General features: G+C 52.3%; 6 protein-coding genes across 6 annotated transcripts; 2 read left to right on the forward strand and 4 right to left on the reverse strand.

Annotated features, from left to right (window-relative positions):
* Positions 1-134: 134 nt before the first annotated feature.
* On the forward strand, positions 135-3,429 carry TrAtP1_006119 (uncharacterized protein; the record flags this gene model as incomplete). The annotated part of the gene is made up of 3 exons (XM_014082764.2): positions 135-443; positions 505-2,740; positions 2,804-3,429. 3 exons carry the CDS (start codon positions 135-137, stop codon positions 3,427-3,429), a joined length of 3,171 nt encoding a protein of 1,056 aa, XP_013938239.1.
* A 597-nt stretch (positions 3,430-4,026) lies between these two features.
* TrAtP1_006120 (uncharacterized protein) lies at positions 4,027-4,528 on the forward strand (the record flags this gene model as incomplete). The annotated part of the gene is made up of 2 exons (XM_066112988.1): positions 4,027-4,408; positions 4,476-4,528. The coding sequence occupies 2 exons, from the start codon at positions 4,027-4,029 to the stop codon at positions 4,526-4,528; spliced, it is 435 nt and encodes a 144-aa protein (XP_065969074.1).
* Positions 4,529-5,023: 495 nt separating this feature from the next.
* TrAtP1_006121 (uncharacterized protein) lies at positions 5,024-7,854 on the reverse strand (the record flags this gene model as incomplete). Its single annotated transcript, XM_066112989.1, has 4 exons — positions 5,024-5,279; positions 5,364-5,467; positions 5,539-6,543; positions 7,834-7,854. The coding sequence occupies 4 exons, from the start codon at positions 7,852-7,854 to the stop codon at positions 5,024-5,026; spliced, it is 1,386 nt and encodes a 461-aa protein (XP_065969075.1).
* A 1,731-nt stretch (positions 7,855-9,585) lies between these two features.
* TrAtP1_006122 (uncharacterized protein) lies at positions 9,586-10,891 on the reverse strand. The gene is made up of 4 exons (XM_066112990.1): positions 10,708-10,891; positions 10,273-10,633; positions 10,098-10,210; positions 9,586-9,985 (listed from the first exon to the last, which is right to left on the reverse strand). Exons 1-4 carry the CDS (start codon positions 10,754-10,756, stop codon positions 9,705-9,707), a joined length of 804 nt encoding a protein of 267 aa, XP_065969076.1. The 5' UTR covers positions 10,757-10,891; the 3' UTR covers positions 9,586-9,704.
* Positions 10,892-11,755: 864 nt separating this feature from the next.
* Positions 11,756-12,091, reverse strand: TrAtP1_006123 (uncharacterized protein; the record flags this gene model as incomplete). Its single annotated transcript, XM_066112991.1, has 1 exon — positions 11,756-12,091. One exon carries the CDS (start codon positions 12,089-12,091, stop codon positions 11,756-11,758), a length of 336 nt encoding a protein of 111 aa, XP_065969077.1.
* A 78-nt stretch (positions 12,092-12,169) lies between these two features.
* TrAtP1_006124 (uncharacterized protein) lies at positions 12,170-13,948 on the reverse strand (the record flags this gene model as incomplete). Its single annotated transcript, XM_066112992.1, has 6 exons — positions 12,170-12,185; positions 12,280-12,313; positions 12,414-12,601; positions 13,101-13,264; positions 13,458-13,758; positions 13,890-13,948. The coding sequence occupies 6 exons, from the start codon at positions 13,946-13,948 to the stop codon at positions 12,170-12,172; spliced, it is 762 nt and encodes a 253-aa protein (XP_065969078.1).
* Between the last annotated feature and the right edge of the window lie 472 nt (positions 13,949-14,420).

Raw genomic sequence — 14,420 nt, forward strand, 5'->3', positions numbered from 1 at the left:
GTTGCCTTTCTCTTTGAGGCGGCCAGCCATTCTTCTCGATATCCCTATTTTCCTTCTCTCCTTCACCTCCCATCTTTTAATCCCGTCTCTACAATCGCATTGCTAGTAGGACGCGTCACACACCACAATTCAAGATGGCGTCCAACGATCGGCACCGATTCGACGAATCCGAGGACGAGGAGGACTTCAATCCTGCGCCGGCCGACATGTCAGAAGATGAGGATGCCCATGATGGCTCAAGCCGAGCCCGGGACAGCAGCCCCAATCGCCGTCAGGATGCCGACGATGATGAAGAACCCACTCCGGCTAAATCGCGAAGAACCCACGATGAAGACGAAGAGGAGGAGGAGGAGGAAGAGGAAGAAGAGGATACCCGTCGTCGCCATGACGATGACGATGACGAGGAAGAAGAAGAGGAAGATGACGACGACGATGTTCAACAGGTACGATTTGAATGAAGATGTGTCCTTGGCTCCGGAGTGGCTAACGCAGACGAAAAAATAGGGCCACCGCAGAAAGCGCCAACGCGACAGGCGAAATGCCTTCATCGATATCGAAGCCGAAGTCGACGACGAGGACGAGGGTGAGGACGAAGAAAAGGATGGTGAGGAGATAGAGGACTTTATCATCGACAACGCTCACCCCGATGACTTGGTCGAAAGCTCGCGACTTGACGATGACCGAAGACACCGCGAACTTGATCGCCGCCGCGAGATGGAGTCTAGTCTGGATGCCGAGAAGCAAGCAGAGATCTTACGCCAGCGCTATGGCAATCGACGACCCGGCAAGAGCTTTGGCGACTCGGCCATCGTGCCCAAGCGGCTTCTTCTCCCCAGCGTGGATGATCCTAGTATCTGGGCCGTGCGATGTAAAGAGGGCAAAGAACGCGAAGTCGTCATGTCCATTATGAAGCGAGTCGAGGAGCGACGAGGCACAAAGGACGAGCTGGCCATTACCGCGGCCTTTGAGCGCGGCGGCCCAGACTCGGTTATGAAGAGCTTTGTCTACGTTGAGACTCAGAGGCAGACGGACATTCTCGTGGCCCTCGATGGCATTCTCAACGTCTATCCTCACTCCAAGCTGACGCTGGTGGACATCAAAGATATGCCTGAGCTTCTGCGTGTCACGAAGACACCGACGCTGGAGCCCGGCGCATGGGTGCGACTCCGCAGGCCTCAGAAACACAACGGGGACTTGGCACAGGTTATTGACGTTACTGAGAACGGGCTCGAGGCAAGAGTTCGATTTATCCCCAGACTCGACTATGGAATGCGTGATGAAGCTCTGTCCGCTGTGAGCGCAGATGGCAAGCGGAAGAGGCCACCGGGAATGGGCCCAAAACCCCCTCAGAGACTCTTCAGCGAGATTGAAGCACGAAAGCGCCACCCTCGTAACATTCAGGGCAACCCGACAACTAACACTTGGACATACAATGGCGAAGAATTCGAAAACGGATTCCAGGTCAAGGATGTCAAGATTCAGCAACTCGTAGTCACAGATGTCAACCCGTCCCTGGAAGAGGTTACTCGATTTGCCAGCGGTGCTGACGATGGTACGGAGAATCTTGACCTGAAGGCTTTGGCCGCCAGTCTGAAGGATAGCAACACGCTGGTGACTTACCTCCCCGGCGACATCATCGAGGTGTATGCCGGAGAGCAAAGAGGTGTTGTTGGAAGAGCTACCAATGTGCAGGGCGACATTGTTACAATGTTTGTCACGGAGGGCGACCTCAAAGGCCAGAGCATCGAAGTGCCCATCAAGGGCCTCCGCAAGCGCTTCAAGATTGGTGACCACGTCAAGGTGATTGGTGGCAGCAAGTTCCAAGACGAAGTCGGCACGGTAGTCAAGATTTCTGAGGATCGCGTCACGCTGTTGACCGACCAGACCAACAACGAGGTTACGGTCTTCAGCAAGGATCTGCGAGAAGCCAGCGATATTGGTGGACAGGGGTCGCTCGGCCAGTACGAACTTCATGACCTTGTGCAGCTTGACCCTACCACAGTTGGCTGTATCGTCAAGGTGGATCGCGAGTCCTTGGTTGTGCTGGACCAGTTCGGAGACACCCGCCAAGTCATGCCATCTCAAATCCCCAACAAGCTGCCCAAGAGAAAGCAAGCGGTTGCTGCTGATCGAGAAGGCTCAGAAATCCGCCTGGACGATGTGGTCAAGGAATTTTCCGGGCAGCAGCGCCAGGGCAAGATTATTCACATCCACCGATCATACGTCTTCTTGCATACACATGCCACCAACGAGAATGCTGGTGTTTTCGTCACAAAGGCAAGCATGGTTAACACAATCGCTGCAAAGGGCGGCCGTGTTAATGCGGCGGCATCGGGACCTGATCTTACGACGATGAATCCAGCCCTGAAGATTCACAAGAACGGCACTGAGAACAAGCCAATAGCTAAGTCCTTTGGCCGAGACCGTGCCATCAATCAAACAGTCATCATCAAAAAGGGAGCCTACAAGGGCCTTCTCGGCATCGTCAAGGATACCACGGATTCACACGCTCGTGTGGAGCTCCACACCAAAAACAAGACCATTACCGTTCCTCGAGACTCGCTCAACTTCAAGGACAAGAACACTGGTTTGAACATTGACATCAATGGCAGAGGAGGGCGATCTGCATCAGGTGGAGCTGGGCGCGGCTCTGGGGATAGAGTCCCGGGCTGGCAGGGAGGCTCTCGCACACCCATGGGCTCCGGCGGCTCAGATCGCGTTCCTGCTTGGGGATCACGAAGTAAGTGCCATTTCAAATTTCGGCTATTTCACTGTTCATATATATACTAACAAGCATATTTAGCGCCTGCTGCAGGTGGTCGTACACCGGCATGGAAGGGCCAAGACTACTCTGGATCTCGAACGCCCGCTTGGGCAGATGGATCAAGAACTGTTAACCCCTACGATGGAAGCCGAACCGCCTATGGATCCGGCTCACGCACGCCTGCTTGGCAAGCTGGTGCTAGGACGCCAGCGCCGGGAGATGCGTTTGGTGCTGGTTCCCGCACTCCGGCGTATGCTGGTGGTGGTGACAGCTGGAATTCTGGTTCAAAGACACCTGCCTGGGGAGCCTCTGCCCCGACGCCGGGCGCCAGCGGCAACGACTCGTGGGGCTACACGCCCGCGGCCACAAATTCATCTGCATACGATGCCCCGACTCCAGGAGGCGCCATGTCGGCCCCTACTCCTGGCGCTCTGAGTGCCCCGACTCCTGGAGCTTACAATGCTCCTACTCCTGGAATCAGTGCGCCCACTCCCGCCGGTGGCTGGCAAGGCGGCTGGGGAGGTCCGGACTCGGCACCGACTCCAGCAGCAGGCGCGCCGACGCCATCTGCATCTGGATACGCAGGCTTCTCGGCGCCAACACCTTCTGCGTATGCTCCTGAAACGCCAGCGGCCAGCGGCCCGAGGTACACGGATGATGATTGAGCGGCGTGGTAGAGCCAATGGGAGATGTCATTGATTTCTTGTGATTGTGGATATGGCGTTTTAACATTTGAATTTTTCTTTTCTTTTCTCATTCTTTCTTTGGAACGAGAGCTGCAATAATATTAGTAGTTAAAGACAAGGAGCAAGCTGGATATCTGGCTAGCTCAGACAACTTCAAAAGGAACAATAGGAAGCGCGTGGCTGTAAAATAAAAAAGTGAGTAGGGAAAAGTTTCTTTTCCAAAGTATTATTAATGACACAATCTCTTTGCATAAGAAGGCTTCGTATTGCTATTTTGGAGTGATGATGTTGCTGTAGTTTATTGCTTGGAGAGAGCTTGCTAGATTACGGGATTACTTGGTCCGAGTTTTGGCCGGTAGCTTCGTCACAACTGGGCAAAAAAAAAAGTTGCGGTTCTCATTTTCAGACGAAGCATACAGCATTGCATTTAGCGGAAAAGGGGACACAATGTTTCGCTCACGGATACACGGCCGGTTATTATACGAGAGACGGATATGCACAGAGCATTGCGGACGGAGAGCCAATGGCACTGAGCGGTGCTTTGCAATGGCGGCGCAAAAGGCGTGTTGCGCAACGATGGGGCGAGGATATGCCACGGCAACGACAGGGACAAGCAGCAGGATATCGCAGAGCGCTGCCAAAGCGGTAAACAAGCCTCCTCCCGGATCTGCATCGACACGCATATCGGGCACCTCTTCAACCACGACAGCCGCAGCAGCAGTGGCAGAGGGATCGTCCACCGCAGCGTTACGAACGGCCGAGGCTCGCGAGTCCGCGCTGCGGGCGGCCCGTATGCGACGACAGGCGCAGAAGCAGGACAGGGAGGAGGAGGCGGCGAAGAAGCGGGAGGAGGCGCGGGAGTATAGGAAAAAGTACAATACGGCGGCGAGGAAGTGGGTGTCGTCGATTATAGCGCTGCCGATATTTTTTGTGACGAGCTATTATCTGTTTGATAGGTGTATGTTGTTGCTGCTCCTAGAATTTGTTTTGAGAGAAGGAATGATTTTGCTGACTTTGGGGGATAGTGGTGTTGGGGAAGCAGCCGAAGAGTTTGGAAGAGTACCGGGAGGAGAAGTGAGAGGGGTGATTTGAGGGTTTCTTTGACGATGCTGCTGATTAGAGGATGTCAATTCACACAAAGAATAATCTTTGGTCAAATTGTCTGCATACTCGGTATGCAGACATTTGAACTTGTGCTATTAGTACAGGGAGCAAGCTCACAAGAGCCGTCTTTACAAATCTGGGCCGATTATGAGGGCCTAGTATGAGATGCAGAAATTAACGGCCAATGATGGCTGAACCACGATGATTATGTGTTTGGGAAAGGGACCAAATAACTGATTGCCTTTTGAAGGAGACTCTCATCTATAACTTTTTTTTTCTTTTTTTTTTTTTTTTTTCCACAATTGAGCATATATACAGACTGCAGATTTCTATACAAAAGTCCTCGTATATATAAGGTGCTTGTCGAACAAGATAGAAGATAGACTTGGATATAGGTATCTTTAAACAGATGCTACACAATATTCCACCAATAATAAAAAAAGCTGCTATGCAAAAATACATTCACGTCTTACAGCCTCGCTCGAGGTGCCGTTCCATTCTTGAGCATCTCCTCGGCGTCTCTCTTGGACCACTGCTTCATCAGCTTCCGGATGATTTTGCCGCTCGCCAGCTTCGGCACCTCATCGATAAACGTGACGCCGCCTACAAGCCGCTTATGCTTAGCCACTCGCGCGGCGGTCCAGTCCTGGATGTCCTGGGGAGTCACTTTGCCCTTTGACGTGGGCTGGATGACGACGTATGCTCGTGGCCACTCTTCCTCGTTGCTGCAAGGACCTTGGTCAGCATGGACAATGACTGAAGGGAACATTTCCATTTCCTTCTTTTTTTTTCCCTCGGGAATAACGTACAATTTGATTTCGACAACAGCTGCGTCGGCGACGTGCTCGTTTTCTAAAAGCACGGCTTCTAGTTCTGCGGGGGCGACTTGCAGGCCGTTGACCTTGATGAGTTCCTAGATGCGCGGTGTTAATGACTGACTGACTTGCAATTTTGATGGATTGTTATTCTTGGTCTTGTACTGACCTTTTTCCGGTCAACAATCCAAAACAGCCCCTCCTTATTGCAAACGGCAACATCGCCGGTCCTAAACCACCCGTCCTTGTCCAAACACTCGCGCGTTGCCGCCTCGTTCTTCCAGTATCCCAAGCACACGTTTGGACCCCGAATGTGCAGCTCTCCGCGCTCTCCAGCCGCCACCTCCTTGCCATCATCGTCGAGCAGCTTGCACTCGCAGTTGGGCAGCAGCCGGCCCACAGACCCTGCGCTGTCGCCGGCCAGGCCCTCGGACCAGGAGATGCCGGTGCACGTCAGCTCCGTCATGCCGTAGCCCTGCGTGATGCGCAGGTTGAATTTCTCCTCGCACGCCGTCTGCAGCTCGCGGGACAGCGGCGCGGCTCCGCAGGTGATGTGGCGCACGCTCGAGAGGTTGTAGCGGCTCGTCTCGGGGCGCTTGGTGAGCATGACGACAATGGGCGGCGCGACCTGCAGCTGGGTGATTTGGTACTTTTCAATGTTGGACAGGAACTCCTCGTACTGGAACTTGGCCATGATGTACAGCGGCGTCAGCGTCTTGCCCGCCATCAGGCAGGCGTAGAGCTGGCCGTAGGCGTGGTACAGCGGCAGGAAGCCGATCCAGCGGTTGCGCGGCAGCAGATCCCACTCGGGCTTGCGGTGGACGTGGCGCAGGTGCACGGCCTGGGCGAGATTGGCGATGAGGCTTGCATGAGGCACGCAGACGCCCTTGGGCAGGCCCGTGGTTCCCGAGCTGAAGTTGATGGTGGCGATGGTGTTGCGCGCCTCTTGGGGCGTCAACTCGGGCCATTGCCAGCGGAAGGCGTCTGCGTGGGCTGCGAGGAGGGCTCGCCAGTCTGGGATGCCGTCGCGGACGGGGGGTTTCCTCGTCTGAGAACTGGAAGATGCGGTTTCTGGGGATGCCGACTTTGGCTGCGGCCTCGACAATGTTGGAGAGGACGGTGGGATGGGCAAGCACTGCTTTTGCCCCAGTGTTGGAAAGCTGATGGACCAGTTCTGTGATACGAGGTTAGCCCCGTTCCACTTACACGATACTTGGAGAAAGAAAGCATGGAAAAGGCTCTTTTTCTTTCCCAGCCTGATGACAAGACATACCCGGAACCGTAGAAATCGGATTGGCACCGCTGAAAATGTGTCCCGAGCCCGCAATGCCCAGATACGCCACAGGCACAAAGATGTGGTTCGGCGTGCAGATCATGACGACGTCGCCTCGCTTCAAGCCCAGGCGCTGCAGGCCGAGGCCCAGCCGCCGAACCCATTGCAGCAGCTGATGTGGTGAGAGGCTCTTTTGAGGGTTTTTGGCATCAATCCAGATGGGCTCGTTGGAGAGCAATGAGCCGTTGCCAAAGATGTAAGTCAGGACATTGCTTTGCGGGATGTCGATGTGCTCGTATACCGACTTGAAAGGCATTGTGGATGGTGAGTTTTTTTTTTTTCCTTTCTTGGGATGGGGGAGAGGGGTGACACAATGAAGAAAAAATGCAATGATGAAAAAAAACAGCTTTAATAATAGAATGAATTTCCCTTTTCTTCTTTTATACCAAGGCAAAATTGACGGTTAGATATTTCGAGGCGGTAAAGCTGTTTCCCTCTTTGGGCCAGACGATTGATTGCCTATTCCCCCCAGGTTAGGAAAATATCCGCGGGGACGGCAGACGAGCCGAGGTACCCTTTTTTTGTGCGAGGTTAGCTCGGGGAGATGCAAATCCCACGACGTTTTAAGCTCGTTTAAAAAGACGGATTTGGCCAAACTGGAGCCGAAAGAAGGAGAAGCAAAAAAATATATATATACATGGGGGGAGCAGAATAGGAAATACATACTGACTGCCAACCGGGGGTTTTATACGCCGTTTTTTCGAGCCATGTTGCGTCGTCTCTTATTCCCACGGCAGAGATTGTCCCGATGGCCACTTTTTTTCTTCTTCATGCTTGCTGCTAGTTCACAGTCCCCGCCATTGAAAGTGTGGGGTGCAGGACCTTGGGAGCGGAGAGAGGGGAAGCCTGCATGGCCAAAAACAGGAGGAATAGCGAGTTTCTAATTAGGGGGCTTGGTTGGTTGGTGGTTGGTTGGTTGAATGAGTGGATTGCTTATCAATTGGTGAGCTGAGATCACGTCGAGTTGAGATGAGAGTGGGAGAGATGAGAGTGGGAGAGAGGAGCTGGAATAAAGAAAGTGGAAGCTTTCAAGCTAGATATGAGCCTCTAAGCATTGGCGCTGTATGTGCCAAAAGTATCTACGGCAGTCAGCGTCTTTAATAGGAAACAATATCCGAATCAGGTTTTGACTTTTTTGTATCGGAATGTCATTGGTGAGATGGGCGCACAGGTAAAGAGCTAGACCAGCTTGGATGCTATGGTATTGCTTTTTTAATTGAGTGCATTGTGTAAATAGGCGCTTCCTGGAGCTCGTGTACTAAGTGAATAATACTAAACAAGTTTTTACACTTCAAGGGACAACTCAACGATGGGGGCTACGATTTATTGCTTGTTGAAATGTGGACTACATACTTATACCATTGTCCAGCACCCTAGTTCTGTTATCCAACACCCCAAAAATAAAGAGAGAAGTTATCTAGCACCCCGATTATGTTATTTAGCACTCCAGCAGTAGCTTAGGCTGCTGCTGCTACTACTGCTACTACTGCTACTACTGTTGCTATTTTAATAAGTATTTGGCAGCTGTATATTTAATATATAAACTGGCTGCTCTATTATGCTACAGTTGGGGTGTTGAATAGACCGAGATCTGGTTAACATTTTGAGTGCCAGCAGCGGGAACTGGCTTTGAGCGCGCTTTTCGCTCTTATTCCCGTGCCTTAGTTTCGGGGGTGTCACTGTCGTCGATACTCGACTAGAAGGGGTTGTCAGGGCCATGTTATTCACATCAGTCGACGCCATAGCCAGGCGTCGATAGACAGCTCCATTCATCATGACTCCCGCTTTCTCTATAATGTGACCCCCAGGGAGCACCTCCGGCAACTCTGAGTCCTGTGGAGACGGGAGCTTATCCACCAGCTTCGAGATGTGTGTTTGTAGAGTTCGCCTGACATCCAAGAGATAATCTAGCTCGACTGTCTCAGTGTTCAGTCCTGTAATCCCTTGACCCATGTAGGTGAATCGCCCATTGGGCATTTTCATTTTTTGTTAGCATTCCTCTCCGGATGGGGGGCGTCTTGAAAATAGGCTGGACCGCTTGCACTGAGACTTGGGTATTCCAATTGTTTGATGAAGCGAAAGACTTGAACAACGATGGGTTTAGGAGAAAGACCGACCCCCTCCCTGTTTTAACAAAGCTCTTGTACTCTTCAGATCTGAGAACTTGCCTTTCTGTCAGCCGACCCAAGGGATTTGCTCTTCCTCTCAAAAGTCTTGCAAGGGTGACATCTGCTTGAACGGCGCTGTCCTCTTGCGCCTCTAGAGCCTCCTTGTAGGTGTCAGGTTGAAAAAACAGCACATCCTGTGTTCCATCCCCCTTCTGGATATAGCTGAAAGGCCAAGAGGGATCCCATAGAACTCTCAAATATCTCTGAGTATCCCTGAGATTGTTGGATAGCGGGGTGGCCGAGACAAGCAAAAGTCCTTCTTGATTAAGCTGCCGAATGAGCTTGTTAGAGGCCGTTGACTCTTGGCGCAGAAGATGGCATCGGCAAATGTCGTGGTGTTTGTTGAGCAGGTTTCCGCCATGCCGCACAACTTTACGCTTCTCTACGAATCAGATTCAACTTTACAGGCGATACACAGTTGAACAGAATTTTATCTGTAGCGTCAGGGATGGCTCGTTGGGAGAGCCTGTGGTGGTGAAATGGAACCATCAGCGACCACGGCTCGTCCAGCAGCGATTGTCTCTGGAAATGTGGCGAGAAATGTCGAGAGAGACTGTGTTGAAGCAGATGAAGACGGAAATGGCGAAATGGGGGCCCGCCTCCTGCTTGAAGTTTCTGTCTAGATGAAGTTGAGTATTAATCACGAGACGGGGATTATTTACAATTGTGTGAATAAGATGGAGTTCAGTTATATAATTAGATAAACAATGAGTTTCGCTCAGAGTATGGTTCATATTAAAGTCTGATAATTATGCTAATGCTATATACATACATCTTCTTCACCTCTTCTTTGCTGCTTCTAAACAATAAACACACAGTCTAATAAACAATCAGTTAACAACAACTATACCCACCGTCAGCCACCAGCCCAAAGCCATTAACATAGCTGCTCATTGGCGACGCCAGAAAGACGATGCTATCTGCAATCTCCTCAGGCAGGCCCAGCCGTCGCAACGGCGTCTTCTGGGCATGGTGGTGCAGCGGATGGGCTTGGTTCTCGGCGCCCTGGCCGTCGTTGACCATGGGCGTCTTGATGTAGCCGGGACAGATTGCGTTGATGCGGATGTTGGAGCCGGCGTAGGAGGCGGCGTCGGCCTTGGTCATTCCCATGACGGCTGTTCAAGTCAGCATACTAATCAATTATACGAGAGAGGGTGTTTTATTCCCGATTGTGTTGTGGCGTGCGTAAAGTACAAGTGTCAAAGCAAAAAAGTCTTGAAATCTTACCGTGCTTGGCTGTAGTGTATGCCGTGACATGGATGGGCGACAGAGGCCCAATGATGCCATACATGGATGAGACGTTGATGATGGTGCCTCGCCCTCGTCGTGGGCCGAGATCTCTGTAGTTGGGCATCATCAGCAAAATGATGGCACACGTAGTCTTGTCCAAGTCTATACGTACTCTTGCTTCACCAAGATGCCGAGCTCCTCCTTCTGGCACCGATGGACGCCGTGCAGGTTGACGCCCAGCACCCGCTCCCAGTCGGCTTCGTCCAGCTCGTGTATCTGCGCCGACCTGCCGGCGACACCGGCATTGTTGACGGCAATGTCTAAGCGACCAAACTGGGCGACAATCTGGGATAACGCAGCCTTGACCTCTTCAGCCTTGCGCACGTCCATCTGCAGCACCAGAACCTCGACGCCGGGCCATTCTTTCTGGATGCCGGCAGCCACCCTGTTCAGGCCGTCCAGGTTGATGTCTGCAATGGCCAGCTTGGAAATGCCATGCCTGGCAAAAGCATAGGCTGTATGCTCACCGAGACCTGTGGAGCGGATCCACTATCAGAGATTTGGGAGCAGGAAATTTTGGTGGCGCGGCTTTTGAGCTTGGACTTACCGGAGGCGGCGCCGGTCACAAAGGCTGAACCTTGAAGCAGCGAAGCCATCGTCAAGTCAGATGGCAGCTGTGAGCTGAAAATCCACGATGGCTATTTCACACGGGAGAAGCGATTATTACAGAAAAGGAGATAGAGCCAGGGGGGGAGTTCCCAGCGGAGGTGAAGAAAAAAAAATAGATTGGCAATCCCAACGGGTTTTATAGCTCGATCCGAAGCCGAGGTGGTGGATTCTGCGCTTCGTGATGGGAGCTAGAGCCACGAGCGATTCTTGTTGCGTTTGTCATGCTCGATTATGTGCTCGGCAGTCCGCTTGGCCCTTTTTGGGCGTCCCCCGATGTTGATTACAATTCAATTTATTGTGTGATTTTCAGTCTACGTGTCTTTTGTTGGCGTCTCTACCTATCAAGAGGGCACCTTCGGAATAAAGACCCCAAGGGTGCTAAGATAAAGATCCATTAGGTCCAGATCGTGAACTTGGCCCACTGGGCTAGTGCTCCGTACGCCGAGGATGTGTCAGCTGGGACTCCGCCGAGAGATCCAGATCTAATCTAATGGAACTGGCTTGTTTTGAGATTGCAACGGTTTTTTTTTTGTGTGTGGCGGCAGATGCTAGATCATGGTGTTGTGACTATTGAGGCCACGCAACAGATGGCCATGAACTGCGTGATGCATATGGCTGGAGCTTACCAAGCAGACGCAGATGGCACAGTAACTACGTGAGTTGGAGAGATCTGTGAGTGGACAAAGGCTTCACGAGAAGTATCCAGTACAAGACTTGAGCATGATTCAAATTTATTTGTATTTGTTTATACAGCTTCGCTAATCGAAACGAAGTGCATGCAGGCATCTTTATCAAATACCTAAAGATATAAATGAAGTCACCAACGCCGCATGGCGAGCCCCATGATTTCATAGGCTCCAGCCGTCTCCAGAAACCGTCTGTCCATGCCCAGAAGAAGCCATGACAATGAAACAAAAGAAAGAAAAGGTCATATAGGCATACGAATTAAAAAAAAAGACATCAAAGCACATCCGCCAAGCAGCGACTTATTCTGACTTGGGGCCGCCGAAGCGATCAATCGACTTGCGGATGCCCCTCTCCATGCCCTTGGCCATTCTCTCCAGCGGCAGCTTCTCGTCCAGCTTCTTGACCACCTTGGAGATGGGAGGCTCGATGCGCTGGGCGGTGCGCTCGGCAGGGTTGGTGAAGTAGTTGATGTTGCGCTCCCAGCGAGGAGCCCATTTGGTGGTCTGCTTGGCGAGCTTCTCTTCGGCACCGGGCATGGCCATGTACAGCGGCGCGAGGACACCGACGCCGGCGGCGGAGATGCAGAACATCTCGGTGGGTCTGGCCTTGGGGAGACGAGGAACGCGAGGAGCCATTGCGAAGGTTGTTTGGTGTTGTTTGGTGTTGCGTGTGTGGTGGTTGATGAGTTTAGAAGAAAGAGGTTGAGTTGGAACTCAAGACTGGAGCTGTCTATTGGTGGGCAAAAAGCGGCTAGTTAGCTGTCTGAAGGCGATAAAAAACGAAAAAGGGCGAAATAGGGATGGCGAGGAGCAAGATGACGTACAAATGGATGAGTTTGTATGATTCGCAGTCGTACACTGTTGGAGTGATATCCCTGTCTCAAACAATGGATGGATGGATGGATGATGAAAAGAGCACAAAAAGAGACAAGAAAGCCAGATGCCATGCCTTATATACCTGAGGTATTCTCGGCCAGCTTCCCCTCAGCAATCAGGGATGACACCACCCTCACGCGGTCCAGAAACGAGGCGGGAAATACGCCCGAGTAGGCAGTACCTGGGCGCCAAGTTGGCAGCGGGCGGGGTAGGCCAGCAGTGACCTCGCCGTGAATAGGGGACAGGTATCGAGTCTGCTGCTGGAAGTCACTGCGTTGCACGCCTCAGACGGTCGCTGAATGGACGGGCGAGGGTGGCTTCAGGCGTTCGTGCGGAGAAGCCTGCGAAGGGGTGGGCGTCGAGTTTGATACGCTGACAAGTCTCTTTTGCAATGCCGCGATTGAAGCAGTACTTGCGTGCCTAATGTCGGATACTGCAGATGACAGAGTTACGCGACAACAAGCCACCCCCCAGCCAATGCAATGCACTGCAACGCAAACAGCAGCGCTTCATCAGCATCACACCACACCCTCTTCGTGCAGCGACAGGAACAGGCCACAGACGAGCGACTCCCGCTGGCCCTGGGGCATTACTCAAAACGGCAGCATCTCGAGCCTCGTTTTCCTGCCTTGCTTGACCTCTTCTTTTCCCATCTTTCCGTCCTCCTTTTGCTGTTTCTCTCCGCTTCCGGCATTTCCTCAATTCCCATCCCTTCCCATCCCTTCCTTCGCGGCCCCGCCCCCAGACAGCGCTACAGCTCCAGGCCCACCGCCAGTCTCCCCCGGCCCACTTCCCCAGACGGCACACGATCCTCTCTGCTGTCTTCGTATCCACCGCGTCAGTCTCGCCCTCTTTGCCGTTGGCCGATCGTGCTGTTGGCGTGTGTCCTTCCTCTTCCGTGCTCACCGAGGCGGAGTCGAGTCGAGGCAGTCGCTCAGGGAGTCTGTCAGCAAAAAGCACTGATGCTCCCGAGAGAACTGCCCGACAGAATCTCGAAAAAAAGAGCAGACAGCAAAGAAGAATAGCAACAAGAGAGCTGCTGGTTTGCAGCTGACAATTGCAGAAACAGAAACAGGCACAGGCACCAACCAAACCAGGCGAAACCCCTCAATCAGCGCCAACGCACCTCGTTGCGCCATTCCTCGCCCTCCATCAGCACATGCAAACCGGGGGTCCGGGCCCTGCTGCAACGTTGGCCAGCAATTTGCCTGAATTGCCCCCAAACACACAACAAATCCAAACTTCGCCCATGCTTGGTGGCGCGCACTGGTGGCGACATGGTTGACGAAACCAGCCCGGAGCCGTCCATGTGATTGGGCCACGGCGAATCTGCGACGATGTAAAAAGTACGGCCGAACAAAGTACCGGAAATGAAGAGTACATGGACGCGAGACTGGGACATGTACTGCGCCTCCTGGGCCGCGTATCTATGCAACAATGAGATCTCCAACAATGAAATCTGCTTGTGCAAAGTAGCGTGAACGATGTGGCACAAAGCATGCAGAAGTACGCTCGCTTGCATAAGCGCGTCTGTCTGTGACTATGGATTTGAACTTACAAAACGACGTCCTTTGCCCTCGACTTCCAGCGAGCACCTGGCGAGGGCTCATTGATCATGCTTTGGCTTCAAGGTACTAGCGGAAGCGGCTTCTTGGGTCTCGCGGCCACGGCACCGGCGGCACTCAGTCACTCTTGAGATGACGAAGCAGACGGCATAATAACACGACACTGCCTTATTGGTAGATACACGGGAGAGATGCCATAATCACACAGCATCTAGCTTTTACGACACTACTGGTCCTGGACTTTGTCGCTGAGTCTTTTAACTGAGACAAGAAAAGAGCATCACTCTGAGCCTCTTGTTGTCTGCAGTTGAATCTCTTCCTCCATGCACCACTCGTCCATTATGTTGACGACCGTTTATAGAGGCATTTTGCATATCAAGAACAACATGACGTTGGAGAACCTGTATAATGTTGGTTGTTATTGATGTCATGTCAAAAATTCGAAAATCGCCTTGTAAGGCGATTCTCATATTTTACTATGAATCGAATTCTTGAGGTTTTTCGTGCTGGCCTTACTTGTCAAA

The sequence above is a fragment of the Trichoderma atroviride genome, chromosome 3, assembly GCF_020647795.1.
Source record: "Trichoderma atroviride chromosome 3, complete sequence".
Lineage (NCBI taxonomy): Eukaryota > Fungi > Ascomycota > Sordariomycetes > Hypocreales > Hypocreaceae > Trichoderma > Trichoderma atroviride.